General features: G+C 47.0%; 1 protein-coding gene across 1 annotated transcript in view; it reads right to left on the reverse strand.

The window, feature by feature from the left end:
- EFCAB6 (EF-hand calcium binding domain 6) overlaps positions 1–20,440 on the reverse strand; it is a 231,875-nt gene extending 211,435 nt beyond the window's left edge. Inside the window, exons 1-2 of the mRNA XM_052640994.1 lie at positions 20,311–20,440; positions 10,728–10,939 (exon numbers count right to left, since the gene is read on the reverse strand). Of these exons, the coding sequence (XP_052496954.1) occupies positions 10,728–10,939; positions 20,311–20,440 (342 nt within the window). The remainder of the gene's footprint in view (positions 1–10,727; positions 10,940–20,310) is intronic.
- Between the last annotated feature and the right edge of the window lie 987 nt (positions 20,441–21,427).

Here is a 21,427-nt window from a genome sequence, read left to right on the forward strand (position 1 = left end):
CACAGAGCGTCGGATACAACCGAGCGACTGAACAACAACAACAACAGGTCTTTCTAAAGGATAAAGTAGGGGCCTCCCTGGTGGTCCAGTGGCTAAGACTCCTCGCTCCCAGTGCAGAGGGCTTAGGTTCCATCCCTGGTCAGGGAATCAGATCCCACATGCCTCAACTAAGACCCAGCTCAGCCAAATAAATAGATGTCTTTTAAAAAGATAAAGTAACAGTAGTAGAAATATATTCTAATATATTTTACATATGTATGAATATATATATATGTGTGTGTGTGTATAAATATATATATATATTTCCCAACAGTCTGAGGCCACAGCACAATTTACTCTCTGAGTATCATGTACCCTTTCTATACAGTCATATGCTTTTAAGGTAGAAAAAAAGTTATTTTTAAATCTAAAATCCTACAAAGGACATCATTGGGCCAGGTGGGTTAATACGGACTCTAGATTAAATAAAAGTGTTACTACCTCAATGTTTACCGAAGTTGATAAGTGTGCTGTGATTAGGTAAGAGAACAGTTCTTATTCTTGAGGAAATACACACTGAAGTATTTAGAAGTAAAGGACCAATAATAGGACTTCCCTCGTGGTCCAGTGGCTAAGAATCTGCTTGCCAACGCAGGGGACACGGGTTCGAGCCCTGGGCCAGGAAGATTCCACGTTCTGTGGGGCATCTAAGCTCACGTGTCACAGCTGCTGAAGCCTGTGCTCTCGAGCCCGAGAGCCACAACTACGGAAGCCCAGAGCCCAGAGCCCGGGCTCTGCAGCAAGAGAAGCCACCGCAATGAGAAGCCTTTGCACCGCAACGAAGAATGGCCCCTGCTCAGAGCAACGAGAGAAAGCCCGTGCATAGCAATGAGGACCCAGCACAGCCAAAAAACAAAGAAAGCACCGTTAGGATAAGCAATTTCGTCTTAAATGGTTCAGAAGAAATTACATACACATTATTTGTGTATTTCAAATATATATAGCTTGCATATGTGCAGAGGGAATGAAAGATTACAGAAGTAAATGAGGTTAAATGTTCACAGTCAACAAATCTGGGCAAGGGTAAATGGCCATTATTTGTACCATACTTTCCTTTACAAACTTGCTGGAGGCTTGAAATTACTTTTAAATAAAAAGCCAATTTTTTTTTTTAAATAGTGACAAAATTCTTTCCCAGAAAGCATGTGAAACTAAAATTAAAATAAACACACAATCAATATAAATATATATTTTAAGCTTCATGCAAATACACAAGTACAACCTCCCATACAGCTGAACGGCTCCTGAGCCCATACAACCAAGTTTGATATTTACTTAGCCCTTAAAATTCCAGCCTCAAAGCCTAGCACAGTTATCTCGGTCTTCCCCAAAGGACACATTTCCCTTTACTGTTTAAAACATGTGTAACTAGGACATGGGACCGGGGAGAGAGTGGCTCACAGGGTGGGCCTCTGCAAAGCCTTTTTCTGGAAAGGACACCAGGACTCTGACTTCTGACAGGGTGGTTTTCAGTAGATACAACTTGGGTAGGCACCTCAGAGGTTCCCTAGTCCCACAGAAGAAGGGCAAGGACAGATTAAACATGCAGTTTCCCAGACTGGATGCCCTCTTGGTCTTAGCAGTGATAAGAGTCAACACGGAAGAGAAGAAGCTGACATTGAAGGAGCTCATACTTCGTAAATGGGCACAGGCACCGCTCTTGATTTTAACTCATCCATCCCCAAACCACCTTCTGAGGAAGCTGAAACCTTCCACATTTCACAGAGCAGAGGAATGACCTCCCTGCACAGCACTGCCTTGGACTCAGAAATCTGTGACTCCAGAGCCCAAGCTCATTTCACTACACTAACCACCCTGTCGGCTAAAAAAAAAAAAAAAGTCCATCAACTGTTGAGGTTTTTGTCACATTTCATATTGCTACGTATGCGTGCGTGCTAAGTTGCTTCAGTCATGTCCAATTCTTTCCAACCCCATGGACTGTAGCCCACCAGGCTCCCCTGTCCATGGGGATTCTCCAGGCAAGAATACTGCGGTGGGTTGTCATGCCCTCCTCTTCCAGGGGATCTTCCCAACCCAAGGGTTGAACCCACTCCCTTACGTCTCATTGGCAGGCGGGTTCTTTACCACTAGCACCACCTGTTAAATTAGTGCTACTTCAGGGAGGCCTGGCGTGCTGCGATTCATGGGGTCGCAAAGAGTCGGACACGACTGAGCGACTGAACTGAACTGAACTGAACTGTGAAGTGAAGTGAAAGTCGCTCAGTCATGTCCTGACTCTTTGTGACCCCATGGGCTGCAGCCTACTAGGCTCCTCTGTCCATGGAATTCTCCAGGCAAGAACACAGGTACTACCTGTGATCTGATGCAAATTTTAAGGTGGCAGATACATTTCTGCAATGCCTAGTTTCCAAACTAAGCTCAAGGATCCAGTCTAAAAGGAAAGGCTCAGCTAAGGATTCACTTCTCTGGGATTTGCGATTCTGGCAAAAATGTCTTGAGACTCAAAACCATCCACTGATGAATCACTGGAAGCAAATTCTTAGACTGCAGCTGGCGAAGCACAGTTTGTGAATCCACGTCCAGCATGTTGATGAGAACCTTCCCAGGCTCCTCTTTCCTTGGGACAACCACCAAGACCAGAATAGAACTTTGCTTTCCTTCTCTGGCATCTAGTAACCGGTGCAACTTCTTTCAAAATGTTTAACTTATATTGATATTCAGAGACTGAGACACATTTTAAAAAAAATTCATATCACTCACTATTAATGAAACTAAGGAACAGGGTAGCTAACAAACAACGCTTTGTCTATCATCACCCTGACATTCAAACATTCTTGACACGGTTCTTGAGATAAAATTACAGCTAAAATAAATTCATTAAAACTGGAAAATTCTCTTCTGATTTTTAATGCATTTTGTACATTTTTATTTATTTTTTCTGTACTGGGTCTTCATTGCTGGGTGGGCTCTTCTCTAGTTGTAGGAAGCGGGGGCTACTCTCGAGTTGTGGCGAGCAGGCTTCTCATGGAAGTGGCTTCTTGGTGTGGAGCGCAGGCTCTAGGGCGAGAGAGCTTCAGCAGTCGCGGCTCCCGGGCTCTAGACCACAGGCTAAGCATTTGTGCATGGGCTTAGATGCTCCATGGCGTGTGGGATCTTCCCAGATCAGGGATTGAACCCATGTCTCCTGCACTAGAAGGTGGATTCTTTACCACTGGGCCACCAGGGAAGCCCCTTCTTTTCTAATTTTAAGGGTGAGATTTCCATGAACTATTTGACCAGTTTTATAGATTGCCAGTTAGGCTTATATTGACTATTGAAAAAGAAAGTTGGGTGTCACCACGTGGATTAGTCATTAAAAGACCTAGAAAAGTCACACACACTGTGAAGTCCAGGGATTAGCGAGACAAGCTGTGCCCTGCTTTCCCAGTGAACCTGGCCTCCTGTGAAGGCACCGCACTCCAGTCTCCTGGGTTTATGCGTGGGTCACGAGAGCTCAAGATTCTAGAAACACACGCTGATTGTAAGACAGACCACGGGAACCTGTTATGTAAAGGCTCTGAAGTTCTACGGTTCTCAGTGACTTCTTTTTAAAACAGATGTCGCTTTTAAAAAAAACAGATACGCACTTCACATTTTCTGTGCTGTTCCTCTTCCTGCATAGCTGATTAGCTTGGGAGGCTGTCAGAATTTTAAATTAACATTAGCTCATGAATATAGGGAGACATTAGCAGGAAATAATATTTTCACTTTCCATTTGGTATAAAGAAAAGATCAGTTCAATCAAGCTTGGGATGGAACGGATGCAATGTTTGTGAGGACAAATGTTCTTTACAAGCAAGAGAACATTACCACGCGACACAGCACTTCCACTCCTAGGTGTGTGCCCAAGGGAAGTGAAGACACATGTCCACATAGAAACTTGCCCGTCAAAGTCCCAGCAGCACTGCTCACAGAAGCCAAAACACAGAGACAACCCAAAGGTCCAGCACCCGACGGCAAAGAAGCTGCGTCGTCTCCAGGCAGCAGAGTACTATTCGGTCATAGCAAGGAGCGAAGTACCACTTCATGCTGCAGCGTGGATGTCTAGCAGAGCTAAACGTCACGCTGAGTGAAAGAAGTCACACACAGAAGACCGTGTACTCCATATTCCTTTTTATGAAACAGCCAGACTACACAAGCTCTTAAGACATGGAGTAGATTAACGGTTGTCAGGGATTAGGGGAAGGGGAGTGCAGAGTAACTGCTAATGAATGAATGATGAAATGGATGATGAAGGGATGATGAAGGGATGATGAAATGTTCTGGAATCAGACAGTGCTGATTGTGAATCACTTTGTGAATATATTAAAAACCTCAAGGGTTTCCCTGGTGGCTCAGCGGGAAGGAATCTGCTGTCAGGACAGGAGTTACCGGTTCAATCCCTGGTCCAGGAAGATTCCACAAAGCCTCACAGCAACTAAGCCCGTGCAACACAACTATTGAACGTGTGCTCTAGAGCCTGGGAACTGCAGCTACTGAGCCCACCAGCCACAACTCCTGAAGTCTGGGTGCCCCAAAGCCCGTGCTCTGAAACAAGAGAAGCCGCCGCAGTGAGAAGCCCACACACCGCAGCCAGGGAGTGGCCCCTGCTCCCCACAGCCAGAGAAGAGCCTGTGTAGCAGTGAAGACCAGCACAGCCAGACAATCAATAAACAGAGTCACTGCAGAAACCCCACAGACCCGCCCGCCGTTAAATGCTGGATGTTGTGATATGGAAACCATATCTTAGTAAAGCTCTCATTTAAATGTGGATATAATAAAAGTGACAGGTGAAAGAATCAATATATAGTATTTGTGAGATTCTGGGAGCGAATAAAGGGGAAACATTTTTTAAAAGGAGAGGAGGAAAGCTCTTCACCTTCCCTCCCCTTCCCTTCTTCCCTGTCTGTCCCTCACAATTCAGTCCTGCAGTCATTAGACGGGGCAGAGACACGTGGTGTCTGCCATGTGGGGGAGCCCTGGTCCAGAGCCAGGGAGCGCACCCACACGGCGGGCAGAGGGCATCCACTTAGGTGTGTGGGCGCTGGAGATGGGAGATGGGTGATGAGTCACATGCCAGCATATTCAAATAAGCGAAACAAGCAGGATCAGACCCTGGGTTGGGAAGATCCCCTGGAGGAGGAAATGGTAACTCACTCCAGTGCACTCGCCTGATCTATCCCATGGATGGGGGAGACTGGCGGCTGCAGTCCATGGGGTCGCAGAGTCGGGCCTGACTGACTGAGCCCACACGCACGCATATGTGTGTACATGGATGTGCGTCTGGAATAGGCCCCTGGAGCTCTGCCCACGCGCACGCACATGTATGCATACCGATGTACATATGGAATAGGCCCCTGGAGCTCTGCCCACACGCACGCACATGTGTGTACATGGATGTGCATCTGCAATAGGCCCCTGGAGCTCTGCCCACACGCACGCACATGTATGTACACCGATGTACATATGGTATAGGCCCCTGGAGCTCTGCCCACTTAGAGGGCCCGGAGCAGTGGCGTCCAAGAGTAATGAGCAGCCCTGCTGCCTAGATCCCAGATTCTGGATGCCTGTTTCCATTAAAAAGAACCAGAGCTCTCTGAAGAGATGGATGATTCCAGGACTGAGCATGGAAAGTTCAGGTGCGCTTGTATCAGGAAGTCAGAAAGTGCTCAAAAAATGCTGGGGACATGTCAAAAGGACACAGAAACCAGCATGAAGGTGCTCTTGTGGCTCAATTAGGGACAATTTAAATATCAAAATAAATCATGAAAGCAATGGGTCATAACCCACTTATTAAACAGGAAATCTCAAGTCCCCACAAATATGTAAACAATAAAGAATACATGAAGTTTGGTGAGGAATGACACATCCACACAGCTTCAGAGATTTCTCCTACAAACTGCTTATTAATTACAAGGTGCACAAAGAACATTCTGCTGGGGAAAGAAAGGGGGGTCTATATATATAGCTATATCTATATATATAGTCTATATTATAGCTCCCACCTTAATGGAGCGACCGCAGTGAACAGCAGCAGGAACGGGACAGGCGGAAGTCACCTGCAACCCAGCAAAAGGTCATGAGATGAGCACAGCGTGGCTTCTGGGACATTCCTGCCGAAGATGCAGGCCTCAATCTAGCCACCAGGAAACGCCTACCATCTGATAAACTCAAGTTGGGGACACTTTACAAAATAACGGGTCTGCAGTCTTCAAAGTGTCACAGTCCTAAAGACTAAGGACAGACTGCGAGACGCGCAGATGAAAGGAGAGTTGCCAGATGCACCGCACGACTGCGACCCGGGCCTGGGCTGAGTCGGTCGCCGTGACACGACGCTCCTGTCTCTACCATTGCGGTTGCATTGCGGGAGTACGGAACAGGGCCGGTTTTAAGGAAACATGCCAGGAGATCCAACCCATCCATCCGAAAGGAGACCAGTCCTGGGTGTTCATTGGAAGGACTGATGCTGAGGCTGAAACTCCAATACTTTGGCCACCTGATGCGAAGAGCTGACTTATTGGAAAAGACCCTGATGCTGGGAAAGATTGAAGGTGGGAGGAGAAGGGGACAAGAGAGGATGAGATGGCTGGATGGCATCACCGACTCAATGGACATGAGTTTGGGTGAACTCTGGGAGTTGGTGATGGACAGGAAGGCCTGGCGTGCTGTGGTTCATGGGGTCGCAAAGAGTCAGACACGTCTGAGCAACTGAACTGAACTGAACACTGAGACACTTGAGGTAATGAAGCAGCTTCCTTCTAAATGGCTTAGGAAAAACAGTTGTTCTTTGCACTATACTTCCAACTTGTCCCTGACTCTGGGACTGCTTTTTTAAAAACACAAAGTGGCAGAAGTTGTGGCAGAGAAAGCTCTGAACAGACTAACCTCCCACAGTCAACTCCCGTAGACTCTGTCAAAATACCCAAAAGGGACTATCTAAAGGCTCAGGAGAGTGAAAGAAAGCAGGCAGGTTTGGGAGGAAAACCCTTTACAACTTCAGAAGAAAGGACAAGTACAGAGTTTCCTGTTCTTAATGGCTTTGAACCTGAGGGGCCACAATCAGTAGTCAGCACAAAGCAGCTAAATCTGCCCCCACCCACCCCCACCAAAACCCCCACTGTCTTTCTGGCCTGAAGAACCAACACACTGAACTCAAAGCAATCGCAGCCATTAGAAACGTGAGGGGGATCTGAAACAGGAGAGAGACAGAGGAGGAGCCCCACCTCCTGTGTATACACTCTGTCCACGTTCCAGCTGACGCCTGAACCAGGCGTGTGCAGGTCACGCGTGAAGAGTCCCAGCTAAAGACTAAAGAGGTGGGAGTGAAAACTGATCCAGCCCCTACAGAGAACAGTATGGAGCGTCCTTAAAAAACTAAGAATGAAACTACCACATGGCCCAACAATCCTACTACTCGGCATAGACCCTGAGGAAATCACATTGGAAAAGACACGCGAGCCCCAGTGTTTACTGCAGCACCGTCTACAATAGCTAGGACACGGAGGCGGCCTAGATGTCTATCAGCAGATGAATGGAGAAAGAAGTTGGAGCACATATGTACAGTGGAATAGTACTTGGCCATAAAAAAGCAATGCATTTGAATCCGTTTTAATGAGGTGGATGAACCTAGAGCCTATTACACGGAGTGAAGTAAGTCAGAAAGAGAGAAACGAACATTGCATATTAACACATATATATGGGATCTAGAAGGACGGTACTGCTGAGCCTCTCTGCAGGGCTGGAGTGCAGACGCAGACATACAGAACAGACTTGCGGGCACAGCGGGGAAAGGAGAGGGTGGGACGAATGGAGAGAGTGGCGTGGGGACGCACACCACCGCACGTAGAGCAGACAGCTCATGGGAAGCCGCTGTATAACAGAGGGAGCCCGACCCAGTGCTCTCTGGCAGCCTAGAGGGTGGGATGGGTGCAGGGGGGAGAGAGGTTCGAGAGGGAGGGGACATATGTATACCTACGACTGACTCATGCTAATGTATGGCAAAACCAACATAATATTATAAAGAAACCATACTCCAATTAAAAATAAAAAAAAATTTAAAAAAAAGGGCAAAAGAGCTGAACCAAGATATGAATGACTGCCTGCTGCAGGCAAGACAGAATTTGGAAGCTGACTGCCTGCCAAAGCAAAGGCATTGAAAGTTGAAGGAGTCAGTATATCAGAGTCCAGTGTCTCCAGGGCACCAGGCTGCATAGTCAACAGCCAGAGCCACACGAGACTCCAAAGCACACGGATCGTGGCCAGGGCAGCTGACGAAATGAACTGCTACCTTTAATGTTAATTAATTTAAATGCTAAAATTAAGTCCGTTTGGGGAAAATTTTTATGTTTGGAATGACTAGGCGAAATTAGTATTTCAACTGCAAATTTTTTTTCTTTTTTTTAATATATTTATTCATTTTAATTGGAGGTTAATTACTTTACAATATTGTGTTGGTTTTGCCATACATCAACATGAATCCACCACAGGTATACACATGTTCCCCATCCTGAACCCCCTCCCTCCTCCCTCCCCATACCATCCCTCTGGGTCGTCCCAGTGCACCAGCCCCAAGCATACAGTATCATGCATCGAACCTGGACTGGTGATTCGTTTCATATATGATATTATACATGTTTCAATGCCATTCTCCCAAATCATCCCACCCTCGCCCTCTCCCACAGAGTCCAAAAGACTGTTCTATACATCTGTGTCTTTTTTGCTGTCTTGCATACAGGGTTATCGTTACCATCTTTCTAAATTCCATATATATGCGTTAGTATACTGTACTGCTGGACATTTAATTTCCAAATACATGGGGTTTTTAAAGTATCTTTGATATTAATTTATCATTTTGGTATTAATTTCTTATTTAAATGCTTTCTTCTCTACAATCACCCTCTGTATTTTTTCAGTCTTTTAACTTCATTGAGGCTTTCAATGGCTAAGTCAAAGATCTTTTGGTAAAGGACACACTGCCCTTGAAAATATGTGGGTTATTTTCAAATATCTTTTGATACTGATTTCTAACCTATTTCCACAGTGATAAGAGGACAGTATGATTTCAAAACCTTTAGACCATGAAATGTTTGCACCTTGTTTTATGTCCCTGGTATATAGTCTATGGGAACTTGAATAGAATTTGTATCTTGCTGTTATGTGAAAACTGTATAAATCTTAATTATGTTGAATTGGTTCATAGTGCTTTTCAGGTCTACTATCCCCTTCCACTTTACTGTCTATTCATTAATTTTTTTTTCTCATTAAGTTACATTTTTATTGTGAATTGTCTCTTTTTTATTTTTATTTTTTTAATTTTAAAATCTTTAATTCTTACATGTGTTCCCAAACATGAACCCCCCTCCCACCTCCCTCCCCATAGCATCTCTGTGGGTCATCCCCATGCACCAGCCCCAAGCATGCTGTATCCTGCGTCAGACATAGACTAGCGATTCAATTCTTACATGATAGTACACATGATAGAATGCCATTCTCGCTTGATATTGAAACTCCAACTAAAATTTTTAACTTATCTACTGAAAAAATAATTGTAATATATAGTCGAACTATATGTAACTTTGTTCTATATGTTCCAAATCTCCACTAAATGTGCTACTGTACTTTGATAATTTAAAAAATAAAAAAAGATTTTTTTAAACGAAGGACCAGAGAAATGTGACCCTTCTCAAGAGAAAAAAATATCAAAACAGGCCAACCCCAAGATGAGAATTACCAGACAAGGACTTTTAAGCAGCTATTTTACATATGCGCAATGAGTTAAAAGAAATATGTTCATGATTGAAAGAAAATCAATAAATCTAAGCAGATAAATAGCAATTATAAAAAAGAACCAAATGGAAATTCTAGAACTGAAAAATACAATGTCTAAAGTTAAAAATTCACTGCTGTTTCTGCTGCTGCTGCTAAGTCACTTCAGTCGTGTCCGACTCTGTGTGATCCCACAGACAGCAGCCCACCAGGCTCCGCCATCCCTGGGATTCTTCAGGCAAGAACACTGCAGTGGGTTGCCATTTCCTTCTCCAACGGGTGAAAGTGAAGTCACTGAGCCGTGTCCAACTCTCAGCGACCCCATGGACTGCAGCCCACCAGGCGCCTCCATCCATGGGATTTTCCAGGCAAGAGTACTGGAGTGGGGTGCCGTTGCCTTCTCTGAAAAATTCACTGAATAGACTTAATAACAGAACGGAGATGCTAAGAAAAAGTCAGTGAATTTGAAGACAGATCAATGGATATTATGCAGTCCGCAAAACAGACAGGAAACACACCTTTAAAAATGAACAGAGCTTCATCACCACACATGCAGTCGCTTTTAGTTACTCTTGGGAACTTACCTGTGACGTGTGGGCAGGGTCGGGGCGGGGCACCTAGTTCCCTGATCAGGGAGTGATCCCAGCCCCCTGCATTGGAAGCATGAAGTCTTAGCCACTGGACCACCAAGCAAGGCCCCCAAATATTGTGTATATGGAAGCCTTGAAAAACAATAAAAGAGAATGACTGTAATAGTGCCACGTACAAAATATGACCCAAGCACACAGTGATGGCCCCAAACCTGCCAGGACTTCACTGAACTGTGACAAACGAAACTCTGTGTGGGACAGCGCGGGGAAAGCCAGGCTAGGTCACACGCCCCCGTCATCTCCTGCATCTCCCCGCTGCATGCCGGGTGGCTCCGAGCCTCCTTCGCCCGATACCTGAGCCAGAACGTCCTGAAACTGCTCTCTTGTGAGAGGCAGCAGGAAGGCTGTGATGACCCTCCGCAGCTCACTCTTGGTCACTGTCATGCTGCGAGCGGTGTCGAGCAGCTGAAAGGCTCTCTTCAACTCATCTCCTCGCTCAGCGATTTTTTGAAATAAAATCCGTCTAACATCTAAGGACGACAGCACTGGATTTGCAACAGTTGTGGCTGTGAGAGACAGAGAGAGAGAGAGCTGTTTACTACACATGCTTAAGGCTATGATGATGAAAACTATTTCACTGTGTACTAGGGCCCAGCAGACTTCTAAAACAGTATTTCTTCTACTATATCCAGGTTTACAAGCAGGTGACCTGCAACGGCAAGTCTGCAGTCATTGTTTTCACCTCTGAAATTGACATTTCAATCAATATAGACAACAGCAATAACATTAGAATGAAAGAAAAAGGCAAAGATTCTTCCCTAGAAAGGACCTATGTCACGGGATATTGAAGTTAAAACCTAGTTAAGAATTAATGTCATCGCAAATAAAGCTTTTTCTTTCAAATTTATTTTTGATCAAAGCATTAGTTGATTTAAAGTATTAGGTTAATTACTGCTGTACAGCCAAGTGACTCAGTTATATCCTTACATGCACACACATTCTTTTTTTTATATTCCCCTCCATTATGGTTTGTCACAGGATACTGAATATAGTTCCCTGTGCCACACAGTAGGACCTTGATGTTTACCTGTTCTATACATGCTAATTTGCGTCTGCAAACCCCAGCCTCCCTCTTCATCCCTCACCTGAGCTGCTCAGCAACCATCAGTTTGTTCTCTATGCCCATAATCCTGTTTCTGTTTCATAGATGGGTTCACTTGTGTTGTGCTTTAGATTCCACGTATAAGTGATACATATTTGTCTTTCTCTGCCTAACTCACTTCACTTAGTATGATAATCTCCAGCTGCATCTATGTTGCTGCAGATGGAATTATTTCATTCCTTTTTACGGCTGAGCAGTACTCCATATACATATATACAGGACTTCCCTGGTGGCTCAGACGGTAAAGCATCTGGCTTACAGTGCGGGAGACCCGGTTTCGATCCCTGGGTCTGGAAGATCCTCTGGAGAAGGAAACGGCAACCCACTCCAGTACTCTTGCCTGGAGAATCCCCTGGATTGGAGGAGCGTGGCAGGCTATCGCCCGTGGGGCTGCAAGGATTCAGACACCACTGAGCGACCTTCACTCACTCACTCACTATGTAAAATGTAGCTTGTTTACGTTGTTTCCGTGTCTCGGCTATTGTGAATAGCGCTACTATGAACACTGGGGTACATGTATAATTCTGGAATTATAGTTTTGTCCGGATACGTGCCCTGGAGTAGGATTGCTGAATCATACGGTAACTCCCATTTTTAGTTTTCTGAGGAACCTCCATACCATTTTCCACAGTGGCTGCACTGATTTACATTCCCACCGACAGTGTAGGAAGGTTCCCTTTTCTCCACATCCTCTCCAGTATCACATAAACCTTTAAACCATTGTATTCACTTTTCATCTTGGTGACCACAGTCCATTTAGTACCTCTGTCTCACGCAGTAAATTCTGGACATGTGAAATGTCTTGAATGTCGCTGCGGTTTTCGTCGAATCATTCACAAGCGGTGGCGTGGAGAGGGTGACTCTAGGCATTTCCCTTGAAACAAGGATTCCTCATCAAGCAGTGGAACCTTTCTGGCATGGGGACACGATGGCTTTAGCCTTGGGGTGACCTGGGCCAGATGATGTCAGCAGATTCAGAGTGTCAGCATGGACCTTCCCAGAGGCCGCGAGGGGCCTGCTCACAGCTGCAGGGTGACTGAGCTGCCTTCTGTTTGATGTGGTAACAGAGGACCTACCAGCGCCCCCACCTGCTGTGAAGAGCTCCCAGGTGCCCTCAGCTCAGGAGCAATGCGGCTGGATCCAGGGACCCCTCCGGCCTTCCAGGGGCTGCACAGGCCGTCACCCCAGTGCCCGCCTTTCCTGAAGCTTGCTCACTGTGCACACATGAGGCCTGTGCCCAGTGCTGGGGGTTCTTCTCGCTCACAATACCCACAGCGACCTCCAGGGAGGGGATGACTTAACGGGGATAACACTGGAGACCCAGAACATAGACGGCTGGTTTGGGGTGACAGGCTGAAGGTCTCAGGAAAATCTTAGAGGACACAGTGACACTTCCACGGCAAGGCTGTGTTCCCCGAGAGTGAGATAGGGGGCTGGAAGTGGGGCTGCTGTAGAGGACGGCCGGGGGAGGGGCCGCATAGAGCAGACCCTGGCCAGGAGAGGAGACTGGGAGAGCCAGGAGACAAGGCAGGTGGCCCTGTCCTCTGGTTTCGCGCTCTGGCTGTGAGATGCTACAGCAGGACTGTCACTGAGAAGGCGACATGGCCCAATCTTCATTCTCGAATACTGATTTATTTGCCTAAGCCAGGTGTCAGGGGCAGCATGAGGGATCTCCCATCTTCGTTGCGGGACGTGGGATCTTTACTCGCAGCGTGAGAACTCTCAGTTGCAGCATTTAGGATCTAGGTCTCTGACCAGGGATCAAACCTGGGCCCCTGCAATGGGAGTGCAGAGTCTTAGCCACTGGACCACCAAGGAAGCCCTCGTTCATTCTTAAACTTCACTCTGGTATCACACAGGAGAGAAACAGAAAGGGGAGGAGAGGGGTGGTATAAGACGAGTTGGGTGATTACAGCCAGCTCAGATGAGTCTTAACGGAGGTCTACACTAATGTGATGGTCAGCGAGTGCAAAGTAGAGGTGAATAAAAGAGCTGTTAAAATAGAGGAGGTCCACAGAACACTTTGATGTGATGCGCTGGGTGAGGTAGGAGGTGAGGACGAAGTTCGTGTGGGTGGCTGGGTGAGCCATGAGAAAAGGAATATGGAGATGGGGTTGGTTGGCGGTTTTGTCTGAGATGGCCACATAAGATGCCCACCACACATGCTTCTCTTATGATATCGTGTTAACTCTCCTCCCACCAGAAAGTGGGGTGTACATCCCTCCCCCTTAAAATGTGCATGAGTCTGTGACTAGGGCAGAATTGACACGATGTGATTGCTAAGACACGGCCACAAAGAGAGCACTATAGCCTCTGCCTGGCCCTCCTAAGACGCTCACACCAGTTGCCGTGCCGTGAGGAGGTCAGGGAGCCACACAGGCTCCCTGGAGGCCACGTGGAGGTGTCTGGCCAACAGCCCCAGCTGAGCTTCCAGCCAAGAGCCCACACCACCTGTTGGCCATTCGAGAGGGCCAGCCTCCAGAAGATTCCAGCCCCAGATGTCAAGTTGCCCCCTGCCTTGGCACCTCCCCCACTGAAGAGCAAAGAGCAGAGACAAGCCATCCCAGGGACCTAACTGTAGATCTGTGAGCAAAACACATGATGGTTGAGGTTCCAAGCCTCTATGTTTGGGGGAGTTTGTTCGTAGCAATGGACACTTGGAACAGAAAAGTCTGCAGGAAAGCTAAGGAGCTCAGTTTGGGATATCCAAGTGGGGACGTCCATTCGAAAACTGAATACACAAATCTAGAGGTCATAGAGGGTGGTGCTGGAGATCCAGGTGTGGGGACTGGCTATGTGGGAGCCTTAGGAAAGCAGGCAGGCAGGCAGGAAGAGAAGAGACCCTTTTGAAACACCGGCTTGAAAGGATGTGGAATTCATTCATTCAAAAGGTATTTCTGAGCACCTGTCATATGCCAGCGCTGCTCTAGGCACTGGCGGGACTGCCGTGAGTAAGACCGGAAGCTCTGCTCTTGGAAAGCTTAGATAGACTCCGGAGGAGAGAAGCAGGACAAGAAACAGAAGATAAATGATGATGTAACGGTAGATGGTGCCATGTGCTTAGAGGCAGCAGGACAGACCACGGAGGTGAGGGTGGCCGGGGAGCTGTCTCAGGTTGGGGAGTTGGGGGAAGCCTCTCTTGAGCAGTCTGATGAGCTGAAACCAGGACAGAATGAGCCAGGCAAGCAGCTGCAGTAAGAGTGTCCTCAACAGGGAGAAGAGCCTCGGGTAAAGAGCCCCTGAGCAAGAGTGAGTCTAACGGGTCCAGGGAAGCAAGAGACTTCTGTGGACAGAGGCGTGTGTCCAGCGAGACAGGGAGGCAGTGACGGCTGAGATCGGAGTACGTGATACCTCAGATCCCTGCACGGGGACTGGGGTTTTCACCACGGGCAATGGGAAGACTCAGGAGAGTTCAAGCAGTGAGTGATCTTATTAACGTATATGGCTTTTAAAAAATTACTCTGGCTGCTATGAGGAGAGTAGATTACAGAGGGGCAAGAAATGAGAAGTTCAGTGAGGAAGCAATTCCAAGATCCAAGAAGAAGTGATGGTGACTTGAACAAGGTCCAGGTTGTGGTGGGGGTAGGATTTTGCGGGGGCGGGGGCGGGGGGGAGACAGATTAGAGACATAACCTAGAAACACAGCTGACAAAGTCTCACTGATAGATTGGCCTGGTGAGCTGGAGGGGGCTGGGGGATGAAGAGAAAATGAAATCAAGGATAACTCCTTGCACTTGAGGAACTAGATACAGGATGATGCTCTTTACCGGGATAGAGAAGGCCAGGTGTCAAGACATGTCCGATCAGTTTGTGTTTGAGATGCCCGCTAGGTGATGCTCAAGCGGAAAGGTCAGGGGGCAACCGCAGATGCAACCTGGAGCTTAGGACGGGGCTCACAATAGAGCTGCTATTTGCTGCGCTGGTGTTTCAGGACATGGAGCCAAGTGCTTACATACGAGAGGTCAGGCAGGCAGAAGACTGGGCTCAGAGCCTGGGGGAGAAGAAGGGACTTAAATCCCCAAGGACGCTGGTTGTGCAGGGGCGGCTGCCTGCTTTCCTCTGCCGTTCTGATGCTTTGAACCTCAGAAGCAGCTGATTGATGTGGCGGAGCTGCAGGGCCCCATGTCAGCTAGTGACAAATATTTCTCCCTCTGCCCACGCACCCTGGAATTCCTCCTCCTGCACCCGGCATCACGGAGGGACCCCTTTATGTCTGTCTCTGTCTTGAAATCTTTTTTCAGACTTTTCACGTGTATTTTCAATGCTCCCCAAGAACCCCCTTCTTAGCAATCAACGATTCTAATTTTAAAGTATCAGAAAATATTGATTTGAAACTATCTGATTTTACCTGAAGGAAAACTTTTTATTTCATAAGGCTAATATGACTTCTTTGGTTTAAAATGAAAGCAACAACCAAACCTGCATAACCTGCTGGTGGGAGTACGAATTGATAGGATCTTTCTGGAGGAGAACTGACAAAATTTTCTACTTCCATTTAGGATATAGAGAGTCACAGAGACTGTCATTCTGACCCCAGCAAAGAGAACCAGGAGGATAAGCTAAAAAAAGAGAGAGAGAGAGAGAAGGGTTTGAAACCCATCAAAGAACTGAGGATGCAAAGAAAACAGAAAGGACCAGCCACTCCTTGGAGAGAAAGCACCCAGGACTCCTTTCCTTCTTGCAAAGTCTTGGGATGAGAAGCAGATTCATCCTAGACAGGGGCTTAGAGAAAACCACCGATGGGAAGCATGTAGCAGCCGTGTGGGCCGATCCCATGGACTTGTATTGCCTTGAGAGCCTCAGGCACACAGCAAGTCTGCACCCATCCACATGGGCCTTCCCACATGGCAGCGGCAGCACCTGAAGCTGAGAGCAAGGCAGGGGGCTGTGAGCTATGCCCTGAGACATGGGGGTCTTCCCTAAAGGTCAGGCAGCTGCTCACAATGGCTGAGTACAGACCAGAGGCAAGCCCCTCTGAAGCCTATGGGACCCTCACCAAGTATCCCTTGGTGGCCCGCTGCAGACTGGAGGCAGGCGGGCAAGGTGGAGGGGGACCTCCTGAGGTGCACAAAGCTGGAGGCTGAGCTGGAGAAACCCTCCTCCAATTGTGGCAGGAGGGCTGGAAGCAGAGTCCCCCCCAGGACACCAGGCTGGCAGATGGGCCAGGAAGCAGAGATGGCTGGAGTATCCACGCTGCTCAGATCTCAGGGTCTGCTGAAGGGAAGTGTTTGAAACAAGCGGTCACCTGAATCTAACCACCACTGACACCAAATCCAGACACAGCTAAACCAAGAAATAAACTGAGCCAGGCATCTCATCAGAAGCCTGAGCGGAAGCAGCATTCGTTTTTCTGGTGGTAAATATGATTTACTTCTGTCTCTACTCTTTTGGGGGGCTTCCCTGGTGGCTCAAACGGTAAAGCATCTGCCTCTAATGTGGAAGACCTGGGTTCGATCCCTGGGTCAAGAAGATCCCCTGGAGAAGGAAATGGCAACCTACTCTAGCACTCTTGCCTGGAAAATCCCATGGACGGAGGAGCCTGGGAGGCTATAGTCCATGGGGTTGCAAAGAGTCGGACACGACTGAGCAGCTTCACTTCCCTACTCTTTCTGGGGGCTTCCCTGATGGCCCAGTGGTAAAGAACCCGCCTGCTAACGCAGGAGTCATGGATTCAATCCCTGGGTTGGGAAGATCCCCTGGAGAAGGAAGTGGCAACCCACTCCAGCGTTCTTGCCTGGGAAATCCCATGGTCAGAGGAGCCTGGCAGGCTACGGTCCGTGAGGTTGCAAAGGATCGGACATGACTAAGCGCGTACACACTACTCTTTTTTACACAAATGTCTGCTGCTAAATCTTTTTTAAATTGCAAGACAAGTGAAATAAGAAAAGATGACCCAATGAGGAGCAAAACCAGTCATCAAAAGACCCACAGAGAGAACAGATGCGGAAGTAATCGAGTATTTAAACTAAGAATGACAAATATGTTAAAGAGATTAAGGGAAAACTGACAACATGCTGAACATGTGGGGGATTCCAGCAGAGAAGCTGAAACTTTTTTTAAAGCACATGAAAAAGCTAGAAATGAAAAATACAATATCAAAGTGAAGAGTTCATTTAATTTTCTTAACAGCAGACCGTCCACACAGCAGAAGAAAGGACTCATGAGTATAAAGTCAGGTCGACAGAAACTGTTCAAATTGAAACATAAAGCAAAAAACATCTTAAAAGGAAACAGGGTGTCTAGTATCTGTGGCTCACAGATTTACCCATGAATTGTGTGTATTTAATATGAGTTATGAAAATACATATCTACACGTGTGTGTGCATGAATGATGTGCCATCGCTGACAGCCAAACACTCAATGGTGACCCACTCTGGAGAGGAAAGGGGTGCTAAGGGACATTTTTATTGAAGTGTATTTATTTAAAATATATTACTTTTATTTAGAAAAGGAAAAATAATTCAGTACATTTTAAAAACCATCCATAAAAATAAAAGGCAAATGACAGATGAAAAAAGACACTGATGGCACATAAAGTGAAGTGAAGTCGCTCAGTTGTGTCCGACTCTTTGCGACCCCATGAACTGTAGCCTATCAGGCTCCTCCGTCCATGGGATTTTCCAGGCAGGAGTGCTGGAGTGGATTGCCATTTCCTTCTCCAGGGGATCTTCCCGACCCAGGAATCAAACCTGGGTCTCCTGCATTGCAGGCAGACGCTTTACCATCTGAGCCACCAGGGAAGCATTCATATTTTTAACAAAGAGCGCTCACACAAATAACTGAAAAGACCCACCCACAGTGGGTGAACAGGCAAAGGGCATGAAGTGGCAGCTCGTCAAAGGAAGACATGAATCTGATGGACCTGACCATCAAAGGTCACCTTGCCATTGGGGAGATGCAGGTTAACAGCGCAACAGAATGTGGTCTATGCATAGCAAGTGGACAAGAGGTCAAAGACAACAGTCTGTGTTAGGGTGCTCAGAAACAAGTACTTTTAATTGTTATCTGTGGGGATGTGGAGCTACAAGCTTCCTAAAGGCGATTTGGCAACGCCTTAAGGAGTGTGAACGCCCCTTAATCCGGTAATCCTGCTTCACTCCATTCTTCTTTGTGTAGTCAGAAAGCTAGTTAACGAGGAGATATCTGCAGAACACTGTGGGCGTGGAGCAGATTTGTTAGTGACGATAAGTGTCTGTGGTGGAGACTGCCGGTCACCCCGACATCCATTCTCCCCTCCTTCCAGAGACCCGAGCAGACACACGCCCATCAGAAATCGTCTGGACTTCCTTCCGGCTCTCCGGCGGGTGCCCGTGGCCTCCCATGGACAGCAGGTGAGCGCGGTGGCCAGCATGACTTCTGACCAGCTCGCCTCTCCTTGGGCCTGTCCTTTCATTGTGCTGCTCTGAGCCCTTCCGGTTCCTCGGGCTGTGCGTCCACAGCGTACGCGTGTCTGGTCCAGCCCTGGTCTTGCTTGGCTGAGACGCCTCCTCTTCCTTCCAAGACCATGGGCTCCTCCAGGGCAGACCCTCTACAGGACCTGCTCTTTATCCTCAGTCCCTAGGACAGTCCTTTTTATATATTAGGGCTCAGAAAATGTGTGTGAAGAAAGAGAGGGAGGGAGGAAGGAACAAATGAGAAGATGCACATTTTGGAGACATTATAATGTCAAATTTTATTGCTTTAAAACTGACTGATCCAAATAAGTTAGGTTTTTAGGTCCACTCAAAAACCTGCATGTAAATGTTTATACCAACTTTATTTATAATTGCCAAGGCATGACAGCAACCAAGATGTCCTTGAGGAGTGAACAAACGGTTATACATCCATACAAGAGAATGTTATTCAGAGAAAAAAAGAAATGAACTGTCACATCATGAAAAGACATGAAGGAGCCTTAAGTGCGTAGTGCTAAGTGAAAGAAGCCAATCTGAAAACGCTATGGACCGCATGATTCCAGCTAAGTGACATTCTGAAAGAGGCAGAACCGCGGAGACAGCAGGAAGACCGGTGGCCGCCTGCAGTCAGGGGGAGGGAGGGATGAACAGGCAGAGCACAGAGGAGTTTCCAGGCAGTGAGACAGTTCTGTGAGATGCGGTAACAGTGGATACACATCGTCATACATCGATCAAAACCCAGAGACTGCACAAAACAAAGAGCGTGAACTCTAGTAATGTATCAGTAACGGTGTGTCAATTGTAATGACTGTCCCACACTACTGCAAACGCTGGCAATGAGGGAACCTGGGGATGGGAGTGAAGAAGTGTACAGGAACTCTCTGCACGTTAACTCAGTTTCTTTGTAAACCTAAAATTACTCAGAGCATCCCCGGTGATCCAGGGGTTAAGGCTCGGTCGGTGGTTTCACTGCCGTGGCCCAGGTTTAATCCCTGGGCAGGGAACTAAGATCTTGCGAGCTGCACGGCATAGCATAAAAATTTTTTTTTAAAAGCTACTCAAAAAATATAGTATATTAACTAAGAAAAAACCTAAGTGAGGTAGTATACTAGATAATATAGTAGTTTAATTCCATGGATCCTGTAATATCTGGGTTCAAATCCCAACCCTGCCACCTAAAAACCATGTAACTTTTGGGCAAGTGGCTTCATAAACCTGGGTCTCAGATTCCCCATACAGAAGATAGGTACAGTAACAGAATCTATTTCACAGCTTTACTGGGCTGACAACATATCATGTGAGGCCTCTGTGCCGAGTCCAGCATGTACTGCACATACACAGTGATGTCTGCTATCAGTAGCATCTGCTCAGGAATACTCACATGAAGAAGGTCGGAACATATTTTGGAAAGCACTCCTTGAATACACTCTGCAAGGTGAAGAGTGAGGTCTTGAATGTGTGAATTTCCGTGTATAAGGACACATAATATGCCAATCTGGTACAACTGCCATTTTGCACGTTAAATCCCTGGAAAATGAACAAAAACAGGTCACATGACCCTCAAGCACATCCCCCAGTGAGGCCAGCCTCCCGTCTCCTCCTTTTCTGAAAGGGCAGCCAGGGATGGTAAAAATGCGCTGGTCAGGACCTCACCAATGTTTCAGAGGCCCCCTCTTCAAGTGAATACAAAATTGTGGGTTTTAGACTCGCTTTTATAGCAGATCCAATAATCTTCAAAGATGGGAAAACAAAGAGGCATCTGGACAGGACACGTGTACCTCAACTACTAGTGACTCATTCTTGGCAGGCAGGGCAGTAGGGGTGGCAAGTTCAGGTCCTCTGAGCTCATCCAACACACAGTCAGGGGTGTAGCTGAGGAAAACAGCACCAGAAATGGTAGGGTGAAGGCCTCTGAAAACCTTCTCCAAAAGAGTAACAAGAACACTGGCAAGAACTGTCAGAATCAGCTGTTTCAGAACTCCGGAAACTAACCCAAGTGCACAGCAATCTGGGGAGTACTCACCCATGGGAGATGCCAGAATCTGGGAATGAACCCCCGTTTTGTGGCATTTTGACTTCCCCTGTTCCCATCTCCCCTCATACCCAAATCTGCAGTAGCCATGAAACCAACATCCTGCCACCACAGGGAAAACCCAGCAGCCCACCAGACCCAGGAAGGGGAAGAACAGGGTGGAAACACCTTCAAAGCCCCATTCGCATAAACTCTTCATTCTATGACTTACCTGAGGGCTCCCTGAAACACCCCCACACTCAAGGCTGTCTTTATTTGAACTGATTCAGAGCTTTCCCAGGGAGGACCAGCTATTGTCAAAAGGCATTTGATTGGAAAAAAAAAAAAAAAATTCAGGGGCAATTGTTGCTTAAAATTCTAGCTGACCAAGGCGGGTGGATAACAGGTGGAGCAAATAACAGACTAACCAAATGGCTTAAATGGAAAAGCTGGGGAACAAGATGTCCAGAGGGGCTTTGAGAAGCTC

The sequence above is a fragment of the Budorcas taxicolor genome, chromosome 5 (genome assembly GCF_023091745.1).
Source record: "Budorcas taxicolor isolate Tak-1 chromosome 5, Takin1.1, whole genome shotgun sequence".
Classification (NCBI taxonomy): Eukaryota; Metazoa; Chordata; class Mammalia; order Artiodactyla; family Bovidae; genus Budorcas; species Budorcas taxicolor.